At 51.6% G+C, this 14,599-nt stretch overlaps 2 protein-coding genes across 3 annotated transcripts in view; one reads left to right on the top strand and one right to left on the bottom strand.

Annotated features, from left to right (window-relative positions):
• The window catches only part of Chlsn (cholesin), a 106,043-nt gene that overhangs the window by 68,580 nt on the left and 22,864 nt on the right, over positions 1–14,599 (bottom strand). The window lies entirely within an intron of this gene.
• Gper1 (G protein-coupled estrogen receptor 1) lies at positions 2,721–7,482 on the top strand. 2 transcript variants are annotated; one of them, XM_076923460.1, is made up of 3 exons: positions 2,721–2,948; positions 3,341–3,503; positions 5,319–7,482. In XM_076923460.1, the coding sequence occupies exon 3, from the start codon at positions 5,556–5,558 to the stop codon at positions 6,681–6,683; it is 1,128 nt and encodes a 375-aa protein (XP_076779575.1). In that variant the 5' UTR covers positions 2,721–2,948; positions 3,341–3,503; positions 5,319–5,555; the 3' UTR covers positions 6,684–7,482. The 2 variants fall into 2 exon arrangements, with proteins under 2 accessions (XP_076779575.1, XP_076779574.1); XM_076923459.1 differs by having other exon boundaries at positions 3,291–3,503; positions 5,319–7,449.

Genomic DNA, 14,599 nt, shown 5'->3' on the forward strand with positions numbered 1-14,599 from the left:
AAGTCTCTTTAGCCTTGAGTCCTATGTGGGGTGTGAACTCTGTAGCCCGTGCCCTTCCTGCCATGATACACTGGCCAGTGTAGGTTCCTCAGACACACCACCATTATAAACAACTGTAGACACAGGCACAAAACATTGCCAAACCCACACAGACATCAAACCCACAAGAGGGGAAGCAGACTGGAAAGGACATGAGCAGGCTGGTACAAGGACAAGAACCCTGGCCCAGACTCAGCCACTAGCCTGCCTTCACCTGCAAATGTTCATGCTGTATCCCTCAGGTTCTGTCCTCCGTCAAGAAGCCAAGCCCAGAGGCAGGCTAGCTCTGAAGAGGGCTCCTAAGACTCTATTATGGGAGAGTACAGAGGAAACCCTACCAAACGAGGCACTTAGCACTCACTGTATTGACAGAGTCTTCAAGGTCTTTCTCAACCCTTATCCATACTAGAACCTATGGAGGTCAGAAGGCAGGCATCCCCTCTGCCTCAGTCCTGCTGTGCCTCTTAGCAGAGTGGTAGACTAGACACAAGATGTGACTGCCTGGTATGCTAAAGGGAAGGCTGGGCTCAGAGTAAGATGCTCCCCAGAATTTCAGCTGCCAATCCTGCACCTGTGCATGACATCAGAGCACCCCAGGGGACTCCCCAGGAACCCAGAAGACACCAAAGGCCCTCTCAGTGCTCCAGCACCGTGGAACCTGAGCATGGGTTTGCGAGAGTGAGGAATTTCTAAGGGAGCGGCTATTTTTAAGTGGCACGCCTTGGCTATTTCAAGGCTTGAGTTTCTGTTTTATTTATTTAGTTCAAAAGGAAGCTGTGTCTTCTCATGATTTGTTTCTTTCACTATGGTGTTACAGGCGTTGTTTTAATGTTAACGTCATCCTGACTTGGTAAGCTGGACAAAAGACACTGAAGGACCAATGGGTTCTTTCCAATGCTGCTCAAATGAGAAAAGCCAACTCCGTAAGCAGGGCTTCTGCAGCTCAAGAGGCCCTGACTTAGTATTTTCCATTAAAAATGAGATTTTCAATGGAACTCTGCTTAAAGATGTATACATTTCCAAATACGTATCTCAGAATTCCAAGCCAGTATCCTATAGAGACCAAGCGTGTGTGTGTGTGTGTGTGTGTGTGTGTGTGTGTGTGTGTGTGTGTAGCAGGAGGCCACACACGGCACAGGGTGGCAGATCAGGGTTTTCTAGAGTGTGTGCAGCAGGAGGCTACACCCACAGCCATGGCACAGGTGGCAGATCAGGGTTTTCTAGAGACCCCTGCAGCTGTCTACATGCAGGTACCTGCTTCACTTTTTATATGGATATTTTATGTGTACAACTGTTTTACCAGCATGTCTAACTATACCACCCGTGTGCCTGGCTCCCAGAGTCTGAGAGGGAGTGGAATCTCCTAGGACTGGAGTTACAGATGATGGTGGGCCACTATATGGGTGCTGGGAATTGGACCTGTGTCCTCTTCAAGAGCAACAAATCTTAACTGCCGAGCCATCTCTCCAACCCAGTACCTGCTTCTTCCAGCTGCTGTTCCCTTTTCAGAGAACAGCATGTGGTGGTTTCTGCAGTCCTCAGCCAGCAGAAGCATGCAATATTCATGCTCAGAACACAAATGCCCGCTCAATGTATTCAACATCACAGATTGTCAGCAATCGAAACGATATTAAGATAAAAACACAGGGGGCTGCGGTGACGGGGAAGAGGTGGAACCCTGGGGGTCTCTTGCCAGCCAGCCTAGCTGTATTGGTGAGTCCTAGGCCAATGAGAGACCCTGCCTTAAAAAAAAACCCAAGGTCGACAGAGCCTGAGGAATAACTAACAGAGATTCTCTAGCCTCCACATTCACACATACATACATACATACATACATACATACATACATACATGGGTGAACACGCGCACACACTCAGATACAAAGAAGACAGTGCAAATGAGACCAATTAACTCTAAATTATTATGAATACATAATCACTTGACTGGATAGCTCAGGTTAGGGCTGCAGGAGGTCTGATCACGTGGCCTGTCTCCGTTCCCCATGCCTGTCTCCACCCATGGGGCAACATTTATAAGGCAACCCCAGCATTGTGGACGAAACTCCAACAACCAGAAGGTACAATGCTTGGGGACAGCAGTAAGTCACAAGACCACTCGGCCCACAGCGCCGGGGTCTCCCCAGCCCTGGCTATACAAGGCCTAGAACTGGAAACAGAGAGAACAAGGTACCCAGTTGACCCCTGGGCAGAGGGACGTTAGCCCCAGCTACTATTAAGAGCAGAAAACCCACCTGGATTCCTACTTTTTGATCAAAATGCCTGCTACTTGTGGACTGTATTTCCCACTGCAAGCATCACTGGGGAAACTGTAGCTTACATTCGCTGTGTGACTGCTGCCCTACTATGCTGATTGAGGAAACTCAGTGTTCAGTTTTAATGACAGCACCAGCTAAAATAAGCAAGGGCAACAAGGCTTCAACAAATGAGGAAGGAGTCTCACCTAAAAGGTAAACAATATTATTATAATCCTTCCACACTTCAAAAAACAATTCAGTGGATGAAAATCAGCAGTCTCACTGGAAACTTCCATAAAATACATGTCCAGCAGGGCCATTTTCACTGTCTACATGTGGGTGGAAAAAAACTACCAGCAAAAAAATGGTTAATGCTGGCCTTAAAAGGAGGCTGGCCAGAGCCCAGTGAGTAGGCTTGGGAAGTCTATAAAGGAGGCGCTGTGCCAAGGGGGCCAGACGCTGCGGGACAGCCTCGGCAAAGTAACAGGGACAGCCACAGGCATCCACAAGCTTCAGGTCTCTTCTCTTCCTCTCCTGCTGGACCCCTGCTGGGCACCAACCCCCCCCCCCCCAGGTGCTACAAGTCCAGCGTCAATCCCTGTGAGCAAGCTCCAGGTGTACCTCCAGAAGATGTTTCAGTGACTCCATGGCACAGGTAAGATTCACACTTATGCCCCAGGTTCCAGGTTTCCATCTGGCTGGCAACTTCTTGCTGGGGTGGGGTGGGGTGGGGTGGGGTGGGGTGGGGTGGGCATGGTGGAGCAGCCATGCACCCTTAGCCTCCAGGACAGCATGCTAGGTGTGAGCAAGGCAAGGGGTCTGCCCAAGCGCAGGCAACAGCGTGTCCATCTAGAGCTCGGTCACATTTGGGTCCCGGCTACGCCCTGTAACACCACAGTGCTGCCACTCTATCTGCCAAGGGAGCCCTGGTGGCTTAGAACTGTTTCAGGGACAGGGGCCTCGTAAGCCTCACAAAAACCTAGCCTTGTTTCTCCAGATTTGGACACACAACAGAAAACCAGAAGGACACTAACTCTGATCCATCAGATTAACAGAGAAGCAGTTTGGACCCAGGATAGGAGCCAGGGCATCGCTTCTGCCATGCGCCCTCCAGAGCAGTGGGTCAGGTCTAGGGAGAAAGCTGTCCGAGGGCTCTGCTCCCCTTGAGCTGCTGGAACTGTGGCCAAGCCTCAGCATCCACACATTCTGGGTGAGTACTTTTAAGTTTTCAGGTTTTGTTTGTTTGTTTCGGCCCTGACTGTTCTGAAGCTCACTATGTAGACTGGGCTGGCCTCGAACTTAGAGCTCCACTTGCCTCTGATTCCTTTGTGATGGGATTAAAGTACATACCAGGCCCAGGTATCTGGTTGGAACTCAGAAGAAATGAAGGGAAACCCTCCACACTGTAGTCGGACTAAGAAGACTGACACTTCTGTGGCTCGGATGGGCACTACCGTGAAAGATGGGTTGGCCATCCACACGCACACATCCAAGGCAGGATGTGGCCATGGCTGTGAGCTGCCTGCTTTCTTCTTCCCCTTATTTTAATGAAGCCGTATTTTGGGAGAGAAAGACCAATTTAAACCTTTGGTTTGCTCTTGCTTCACCTCAAAACTAAATGCAATCACCACAAGAAAAGCAACAGAGGTGTGTTTTCAGGAGTGTATTTCAGGAGCACTTTGTTATCAGCGCCCAGGCACTGGGACAGTAGCTGCGCTGCCCGAGGCAATATGGACACTGAGTAGCATTCCTGGCTTCCACCCATCAGATGCCAGCATCCATCCTCTGCACAGTGACACCCCAGGCTCTCTAGACACTGACAGTGTTGCTGAGAACCTGGGTTACCCCAGAGAACCCCCAAGGCAGAGTCATGTAGGCTAGGAATCATCCCCAGGGACAAATGAAACTCAGCTTCCAGGCTGCAGCGCCTAAAATGTTGTATTTCACAGTAACTTGTGAAAAGGACAAAATGTTTTCCTTCCTTCTTTCCTTTCTTCTTTATTCCTTGAGATTGGGGTCTCAGGCTGTTGCCCAGGATAGTCTAAAACTCCTGTGCTCCAGGGATCCTTCTGCACCAACCTCTGGAGTAGCTGGGAGGTCATTCCTACTGTTTAGTGAATTTGAGTCAGCCTGGACTATGAGAGAAACCCAGCCTCAAAACCAGCTGTGTGAGGTGGGTGGTGGTGGCACATGCCTTTAATCCCAGTACTCAGGAGGCAGAGGCAGGGGTATCTCTGTGAGTTGGAAGCCAGCCTGGTCTACAGAGTGAGTTCCAGGAGAGCCAGAGCTGCACAGCGAAAACTTGTCTCAGTCAAAAAATGATACAGCTGTGTATATGCATGTGTATGCGTGTGTGTGTGTGTGTGTGTGTGTGTGTGTGTGTACATGCACACGCAAAGGAAAGATATTGAAGGTGGAACCCACAGCTCTCTTGTGTGCCAGGTAAATGCTTTACCACTGAGCTACATCCACTCCTCAAATAACAATGCTTATTCTTTACTTGTTTTCACTTTAGACTGGGGGCCAGTTGTTTCCTTCTGGTACCCACACTCAGTACCGCCACTAGTCAAAGAACAAAATTTCTCTTACCACTTTACCGAAAGAAAAAAGGCAGCTCCCATCCCGTGGTCTTCTTGGACTACCTTTGAGAAAGGCTGGGTTTTTCCCTTCCCATGTCACGTCTCTTTCCAACAGCTGCTGAAGTTAATGAGACTTCCTGTCTCGACAAACAGTAGTTTTCCTCATATTCCCACACCACACACTCACGGTATTTCATGAGCCAGCGATCTGACTGGTCCCACTGCATCTCCCATGACTCACAGACTGTCACCAACTGTGGGTGCCCTTAGGGGACAGAAAGGAACACTCCATGTCCATTGCTTCTGCTCCAGCTCAGGGCACAACCTCTCCAAGATGGCAAAAGCCAGAGTTCAGGCAGACCCTGTTACCACTCACGCACTGCACCTGGCTCCTGCAGGATGCTCAGGAGTCTAGATGCTTAGTCTTGCCCGGGCTTCCTCTACAGGTGCCCAGAAGGTGAGCAGACAGCAGGCGTGCCTGCCCAGCACCAGCCCAGACATCAGACACCCTGTCTGCCCTTCTGGTTTTCTGAGACCAACAGACTTCCAGGACGATTCTTCCTGCCTCACAAATGCCTGGCTCACTTTCAAGGGAATCACCTTTCTCTGTGAAGATGGCGCTGTCACGTAAAACAGACTCCTGTGACCCTTTCAGCAAGTCCTGAAAGCTGCCGAGGGAAGCCATGGATGCCACTACTCCAGCCCAAAATGTTGGAGTGGAGATCTACCTAGGTCCCGTGTGGCCAGCCCCTTCCAACAGCACCCCTCTGGCCCTCAACTTGTCGCTGGCAGTGCAGGAAGACGCCCCGGGGAACCTCACTGGGGACCTCTCTGAGCATCAGCAGTACGTGATTGCCCTCTTCCTCTCCTGCCTCTACACCATCTTCCTCTTTCCCATTGGCTTCGTGGGCAACATCCTCATCCTGGTGGTGAACCTCAGCTTCCGGGAGAAGATGACGATCCCAGACCTGTACTTCATCAACCTGGCGGCGGCCGACCTCATCCTGGTGGCTGACTCCCTGATCGAGGTATTCAACTTGGACGAGCAGTACTATGACATTGCGGTGCTCTGCACCTTCATGTCCCTCTTCCTGCAGATCAACATGTACAGCAGTGTCTTCTTCCTCACCTGGATGAGCTTCGACAGGTACCTGGCGCTGGCCAAGGCCATGCGCTGCGGCCTCTTCCGCACCAAGCACCACGCACGGCTCAGCTGTGGCCTCATCTGGATGGCCTCAGTGTCCGCCACGCTGGTGCCCTTCACAGCCGTGCACCTGCGGCACACCGAGGAGGCCTGCTTCTGCTTTGCCGATGTCAGGGAGGTGCAGTGGCTGGAGGTCACGCTGGGCTTCATCGTGCCCTTCGCCATCATTGGTCTCTGCTACTCCCTCATCGTGCGGGCCCTCGTCCGGGCCCACAGGCACCGTGGCCTACGCCCACGCAGGCAGAAAGCCCTGCGGATGATCTTCGCAGTAGTCCTCGTCTTCTTTATCTGCTGGCTGCCGGAGAACGTCTTCATCAGCGTCCACCTACTGCAGTGGACGCAGCCGGGGGACACTCCCTGCAAGCAGTCTTTCCGTCATGCCTACCCCTTGACAGGCCACATAGTCAACCTTGCAGCCTTCTCCAACAGCTGCCTAAATCCCCTCATCTATAGCTTCCTGGGAGAGACCTTCAGGGATAAGCTCAGGCTGTATGTGGAGCAGAAGACGAGCCTCCCGGCTCTGAACCGCTTCTGCCATGCCACGCTCAAGGCAGTCATTCCAGACAGCACGGAGCAGTCAGATGTCAAGTTCAGCAGTGCTGTGTGAAAGGTACCTCCCAGAGGGAGAAGGATGGGGAGCAGGCTGGAGCTCAGGACCTGCACACACCTAGCACAGGTGGTGGGTGAGCTCAGCCACGTCAAACTCTCAAATCCCAGTGGCTTGGGGAAAAGGTCACATTGCTGGGTCATCTCTGAGGCTGCTGGGATCTTTCCTGACTGACCAGCTCATGGATGATGAGACCAGCCATACAGATTCAAGGTCTCAAGGCAGCGGGCCACGTGACATTGACCTCTGACCTCAAAGAGCACTCCACAGGCCTGCTTGGTTTTCTTTCCACACCTTATGTTCCCAGAAGACAAGTCTGTTATTGATGAGTGACAGACAAAAAGGACAGGCCATGCTATGGGAGTACCATGTTACATTTCTGCTACATGCCTGCTACATGGAGGACTCTAGAGACAGAATATATGTACCAGACCCAAACTGGCTACTTTCCCTTTGCTTGTGATGTGTAACTGACCATGTATACACTGTCCAGTGCAGCCAAACCTAAGGATGCCAGAGCCTTCTTCCTGTCTTCCAGAAGGCTTTGAGGTCACCCCAGATGCCACTCCTAACTCCTGAGTGAACAGCGTGTCTAAGCTGAAAAAGGCCCTTTGATAAGATGCCTTCCTGCTCTGGGATGCTCCTCTCACAAAGCTTGTTTACAAGGGTGTTTGCCCTTTGTGAAGCTGGAGAGAGACTCTGGGTGCTGCTGTGCAGGCCAGGGGATGTGTGGCAGAAGGACTTGCCTCCACAGAAAATAATACCATTTACACCATGAGGTGTAAATGGATCTCATTAAAATGTAAAAAGAAAGAAGAACTAAGGCTGGGGTGTTCATTCAGTGAATGTGAATAAAGGGCAGTCATTGATTGCTGAGGTGGTGGGTGCATGGGTGGGGGGGAGGGGGGCAATGAGAAAGCCACACTAGCACAGTCAGCTGCATCCTTACAAAAGAACACCATGCCCACACCCTCACACACCTGAGTGCCATCCTGAGTACTCTCCTCTGTGCCAACAGCCAGTCCGTATAGCTGGCTATGCCTGGCACTTCTGGGATGGAGAGGGCCACATCCTGTGTTTCACCTGGGCACCAGACATATCTTCTTTGTTACTTATGTTAACGGCACACTTAGCCTCATTTAGGGGTCTGCACAGGACAGCTATCTGTCCCTAGAAGACTCTGGACTGGGCAACATGCCCAGGGCTGCGAGTCAAAGGACCTGAGACCGGGAGGGAGGGCCTCTGGTCCTGTATCACAGGGCAAACTGCTTCATGCTCAGATTCTATCCCTGAACACCTGCCCAGGCAGCTGCCCATGTCAAGAGGCCCCTGGCTGAGGACCCTAAGGTAATACACAAGGTAACATGTAGGTGGCAAAAATGACCCACGCTGTCTCTAAAGAATGTGCTATTTTCCATTCAAACCTATGACCCTGCCTTTTTATTCTGATGATAAGTTATATTTACAGATAAGATAAAAAAAAATCCCGTGATATTTAAGTTATTAAGTTAAATATTAAAGATATTTAAGTATCTTTCCAGATATTTAAGAACAATATCTGGAAAGAGAACAGATGGTTTAGCGGACTTGGCAGAGCCAAAGAGTCAGCCAAACTACACAGGACGCAGACTCCCTCTGCCTCAGTGTTTTGTCAGGCACAGCTTGTGTGGGGTGGCATGGCCAGCGGCCTGGAATGCACTCCTGTCGTCAGTGACCCTGAGTGTCCCCTACTGTTACCTGAGTCCCAGGCAGGGCTGGTTTTCTACCTGGGCAGGACCCGGGACACCTCCTCAAGGATGGTATTAAAAACCAACAGGTGAAGAGCCAGCATGGGTGGTGGGCAGGTAAAAGCCTGGTGTGTGGCCCTGTCTTGTGAGGCCTATAACTCAGGGAGAAGCTCTTGGCTTCACTCCAGCCAACCCAACAAAGGTATGAATGGCTCGTGCAGCACCTTTGCACAATCAAGAGGGGTAAACCCTAAGACAGACACTTGTCAGCAACCTAAGCTCCAGGTGATGTGGCCAGCTCTCAAGGCGCTACTAAAGACAGGCACAAAGCAGGGCTTACAGTGGAAGCTGAGATGTGTGGCTGCAAACCCTGACAGGGTGACATCGTTGTAAACGTCTGATTTAAATTGCTCTTTTGACCTCAGTGATTGACAAGAAAAGACCCTTCATTCAAGTCACAGAAAAGGGCAGGGCTGAGCCTCTCAACTCTTCCACTGTGCCTAAGTGCGAGACATAGCTGGCTGCCTTCAAGCCAGTGTGATGCGCAGATACCCAAAATATGCCAAGACTTTCAGCTTTGGCTAGGGAGGTAGCCAAGACATCAGAAAGAGGACAATAGGCCGCTGAGGACATCCCCCCTCTCCATTTTATAGAGAGAAAAAAATAGATGCTTAGAGTCTGTGAACACACAAAACCATGGTCAGTAAAGGATGGGGCCAGGAACAGAACCTCAGCTTCCAACCCACTTGGCAGCTCTGCAGCCTGGACAGGGAAGACCATGGGGAGCCAGGATACACAGAGGGCAGCCGGGGCCACCCTTCCCTCTTTATGGCTACAACCCCAGGGCTTATATTTACAATTGCAGCTGCCCAAGTCCCAGAACTTCTCAAGAGACAGCACTCCTTCCTTGTGGCAAGCCATCCGTGGGTCCTCTGAACAGCAGCCAAGTGGTTCATTGGGACTACTGTAGTCCTAAGATCATGCAGAACAGACTCGCATACAACTGTAGCCCCTCAACACAATGTCACCCTCTATCTAAGGCTCCTTGACCGGAGTCTTCTAGAAGCCAAGCAATGGCAGGCTGGAGCCAAACAGGGTTGGAACACAACTCCTACCTCCTCTTTGCCTCAAAATGTAAGGAAAACTGCTCTGGGGGTGGGTGGGGTAGATGACAGATGTATATCCCCAAGTCCCAGGGCAAGGTGGCCAGAAGGGTAAGGCAAGAAAGAAGGCTGGACTTAGGGAGACAGAGCAGGGCAGAGGTGGCTGGCTCTGCAAGCCCTGTACAGCCCATCTGACCCCTCCCTTGAGAGTGTGTCCAGGAGCCGAGCTGAGGCTAACACAATTATTCTTGGCAGGAACACCACAAGATAAAATCAAGGCGTTTTAATTGCACTGCTGTTTCCTGGTAACCTGGCTCATTCCCGCGTAAAAATGTAGTTCAGACCCTAAGAAGAGGAGAGGCAGCTACCGTGGGCATGGAAAACCTGCTTAGAACTGGAAACCATTCCATCACCTACTCAGAGCTTAATAATGAGCTCTCCCTGCACTCAGCCCATCCGCCCTTCCGGCCCTGGGGAGCAAGACCTAAGGGACAATTCATTATCTCTCCTTGTTTTGGTGGGACAGAGGAGGTCAGCCACCTGCCTGCCCGGAAGAGGCAAATATTTTAAAACACATAAAGGATAATCAGCAAGCTTGACAGCACACTCATCTTTTGGGTTCTTTTCCCCCCAAAAGGCTATGCAGTATCTCATATAGTTCTGCTGCTGTCCTGAGCAGGTATCACGAGCACACGGGGAGCAGCCTCCAGCCTCCCCTTCACTCCTCCACAAGCATGTGTGAAATTCAGTCCCGACTATCTCTGATTCATTAGTGCTTTTTAAAATATGTGTGTGTGTGTGTGTGTGCGCGTGCGCGTGCAGGGGCTGGGGCACAGGGAATGGGAGTTGTACTTGTCTGTGTGTGCATGTGTGGAGGCCAAAGGTTAATGTAGGATGTCTTCCCCTATTGCACCTGATGATAAAAATCCTACTGTTTGAGGCAGGCTCTCTCACTGAGCAGTAATCCCAGGGATCTGCCTGTACACACACACACACACACACACACACACACACACACACACATGCACACACGTGCTCACACACACATATGCGCGCGCACGCGCGCGCACACACACACACACACACACACACACACACACACACACACACGGTTAAGCATTAAAACCGCACTAACATATATATGCCTTTAGCCCTATTAGAAGGGTAGGGACTCCAAGCAAACCCCAGGAGACTGTCTTCTGCTGGGATGAACGCTGAAACCACTAGGCTGTGTTGTGTCCAACCGACCACACTGGGCTCCACTTGTTCAGAGTCTAGGACCAAAGGAGGGCAGACACAGCAGCCTGGCCCCTCAGACCCGGCAGGTGCAGGGTAGGAGTGGCTGGAACATGTGGTTCTCAGTGAGTACGGCTCAGAGAGGATAGGATCACATCCAGGACAGAGGAGATGGCCTAAGGGCCTCCCATGGGCCAAACTGGGATGGCCTGAGCATCAGGATAATTAAGAGGAAGCAACAGTTACAAACAGTTATAGACTATTAAAGAGCAACTCCATTCCAGTAATGACTGGATAAATATAACTTACATAATAAATACAATGCAATTAGAAGCCGAGAATGAGCTGGAGCTTGGGCACCGGGAGGAGGAGGCAGGGGTCTAGTCTACAGCAGAAGCGGGGATCTGAAGTACGACCGACCAGTCCCTCAGTAGCCCTCCCCTAAGGCTCACTCATGTGGCCACCAACCCCAGTTATGAACCTTGGGCCCTTGGTGAAGGGGTAAGGCTCCTGCAAAGCCCAGCGTGTTAGAACAGGGAGCTCCCACATGGTTACACTGGCATCACCCAGAGTGGCAGGGATATACACACCTGATCTAATCAGGAGCGAACATCAGGAAAAACCCAGAAGTGGTGACAGGGAGCCAGCGCACACCGTGACAAATCTCTATGATACAAGAGATGAGGACTGAGTGACAATTCCAAGTTCAAGTGAAAGGGGTACAGAATGCAATATAAGACCCCCCAGCCAAAAGGGGGGTTGGGTGGGCATGGAGACCCAGGCGGGATAGACAACAACCAGGGAAAGACTCACCAGGTGGGGGGCTGCAAGGTCAGGCATCCAAATGCAGCCTGGGCCACGTGAGACTCTGTCTCAGAAAAAAGGAAGTCTGCAAAGGCTATTATTGGGGGACAATTAAGGTTGTGTACCAATGCCTAATGTCCCGAGTCTGCCTAACGGGACTACTTCCCACTTCCTCAGCACCCACTGAGATATTCCGAGGCAGAGAGCACTCTGGGGCTGGGAGACAGCTCAGCCTAAGCCCGAGTCTCCACATTCATGTGAAAAGCCAAGCATTCTTCACTGAACCTTCCTTCCGCAGGACTGGTGAGGAAGGGGGGAGGGGCAGAAAGGTGGGAACTGGACAGTGAGAAGCTCTTGGCTGTACTCCCTTTTACGGATGTGTCCTTCTCTGAAGAGCCATCCCACCCTCTCCCTGGCTCTGCTGTCCCTTCCCCAGGGAGGGAGACACCGCTCCTACTCGCCATCAGCAGCCACAAAGTGTGTTCTGAACAAGGGCAGGCTTAAGCCATCTGGAATCCTCGAAGCCACCCTCCAGCAGTTACTGGGAAGCTCCTAATTAAAGTTTTCTCTTCTCACTTACTGCCTGGTAATTCCAGCTTTATTTTCTCTTTCACAGTGGGAAACTAATTATCTGGGGTGCCTTTTCATAGGCTTTTCAATTAAAAACAGGGGAAAGAGCGTCAGTAGAACTGAAGTGGAAGGCGGGTGGGCAGCCATCCTCAGCCTTCACTCACACAGAGAAGGCCAGTGCTCTGTCCTGGAGGACAGGCTCTACAGGGAGCACAGTGGCTCAGCCAGCCCAGCAGCCCAGGGCCTGAGGTGACAGCCCAGCTACCACTGTCTAACAACTGCGGCACCAACAAGGTACAGAGAAGAAACAGCAGTCACATGACTTACTCGGCAAGGCTGCAGCTTACACGGGGACAATAACTCTGAAGGCCAGGCCATGGGGGCTTGGGTTATGTGTGGAAGATGCATCAATCAACCAATAGGAGCAGCGATCCACACCCCTGGGAATGGCCAAACACAAGAGGAAATAGAATGTGTCACCCTGGGGTGCTGCCTCATGTGGGAAGGCTAGTTTCTTCTCTTCTCAGACCAGAGAAGGGCAAACACTGGAGCTCTCTGGCTTCATCCTTCTGCACCAAGCAGGCCAAAAGTGGTGGTGCATGGGAGGCTGAGGCAGGAGGACTGCAAGTTTGAGGTCAACCTGGGCTACACTGTAAGACCTATCTCAAAAACAAACAAACAAACCCCCCAAAAAACAAAAAACCCAAGGACTTGGGTGGGACCTAAGGAGCCCGCTTTGTAGATAAAGTGTTTGTTTTGCAAGTACAAGATCCTGAGTTTAAACTCAGAACCTCACTTAAAAAGCCAGGTGTGGTGGTCCACATTTGTAACCCCAGCACTGGAAAAGCAGAGACAAAAATGATGAGGACAGGAGGTCATCTGGAAACTCCATCCACCCCACGTCTCCCTCACTCTGGGAAGACATTTCTAAGGCATCTTATCTTGCTCACAGGCACAGACTGAAGGCTTAGAGGAGAGCACTTCAGGCTACAGTGCATTGGCGTGTCCTCTCGGAATGAGTCCTGGCCAGAAGTTCAGGGCTACTGGAGGGGGGCAGCAAAAGGTCTTCAGAGCTAGAGAGACGTCTCCCCACCCTAGCTGAGATGCTAACCAGCCAAGGCAAGTTGGTTGGCATAGCAAAAGCCTAGAATTACATCACAAGCCACTTCTAGCTTCTAGGGCTATCTAAGATGGGGGGGGGGGGGGCACACACACACACACAGCGTGGGGGTGGTTGGATGGAGGAGGGGTGCTCATGCACACACTGCAGCTCAGTTTTCTCACACGTCTGACCTGGTGGTATCAGGAAGACGTCATCTGCTGGGCTAATCTGCCTGCTGCCATTGTGCAGTGGGTGGGGGCCCATTTGAAAGTCACAGGAACATGGAACAAAAAAAGGCCCCCAAACCTGCCAGTGTCCTACCCTGGGGTGGGATCAACCTGAAACTTATCACAAGAAATCAGCTGTGGCTCCTGGAGCGGTCCCAGCCATATGCCCGGGGAGCTGGCTCCACTGAGAACGAATGTGTCTCAAGGGAGAAGGCACAATGAAGTGGAAGCTAAGCCCAGGTCCGCCTCCCCTGCAGCCTGGGCCTTTTTCTGACTTCCCACATGGGCGCCGTCTTCCCCATGCAGCCTCAGCATCATAGTAGCATGGTGGTGACATGTGTTAGGACAATCCCAGCCCAGAGCCTGCATGTAGCCACTTCAGGGGCACCCACTCAAAGCATGCACGGGCTACTTGTCTTCCAGGCTCCAGCAGCTCCTCCCAGCATCAACTAGAACAGAAGTTATGACCATGGTCCCCACGGTATGACAGGCTAGCCTGGGGAAGTGATGACAAGGGAGAGCAACAGATGCTGTGCACACAGGATGTTCAGGCCTTAGAAACCCAGTATTCCTCACTAACTTGGAAATAGCACCCTTCAGAAATGGAGAGGGGAACAGAGGCTGCCTCCCTCTTATGCCCAAGCAGTGGCTAAAACTGGCTGAATCCACAATCACCAGTCCAAGACATTGTGTCATGGAAACACTTCTCCAGGAGAAAGTACCTTGGTTCAAACATGGCAGCCTCTAACAAGGCAGCCCCACCCCCACCCTCCCCACCCCCCCCACCCCCCCACCCCCCGCCCAACTACTAAAAGACACAGAACCAAGGTGGGCCTGGAACTCCAGGTTGATTTCCTAAAGCAAGCTGGAAGCAGTGGGGGTGGGGCAAGGGCTCCAACCCAAGTACAGATGTCAGTAGAGCCCAGATTCCTCCAGCCCTCTAAGAACATGTGTGTATGCACATGCACACACATGCCACGCACATCTGCAGGCAGACACACATGGGTACACAGAGACATCTGTTTGGCATGCACACACACATGCACTCAGGCACACACACACAAACATACAGACAGACATGCAGGGCCCATGATGGAGTGTTATTCGCACACACAAGACGGTTAAAGAGCCCGGCCAACCTCAGCGT

Source organism: Arvicanthis niloticus, chromosome 24, assembly GCF_011762505.2.
Source record: "Arvicanthis niloticus isolate mArvNil1 chromosome 24, mArvNil1.pat.X, whole genome shotgun sequence".
NCBI lineage: Eukaryota > Metazoa > Chordata > Mammalia > Rodentia > Muridae > Arvicanthis > Arvicanthis niloticus.

Coding starts and splice junctions, on each gene's coding strand:
- Gper1 (XM_076923460.1), top strand. CDS start 5,556: ATGGATGCCACTACTCCAGCCCAAAATGTTGGAGTGGAGATCTACCTA.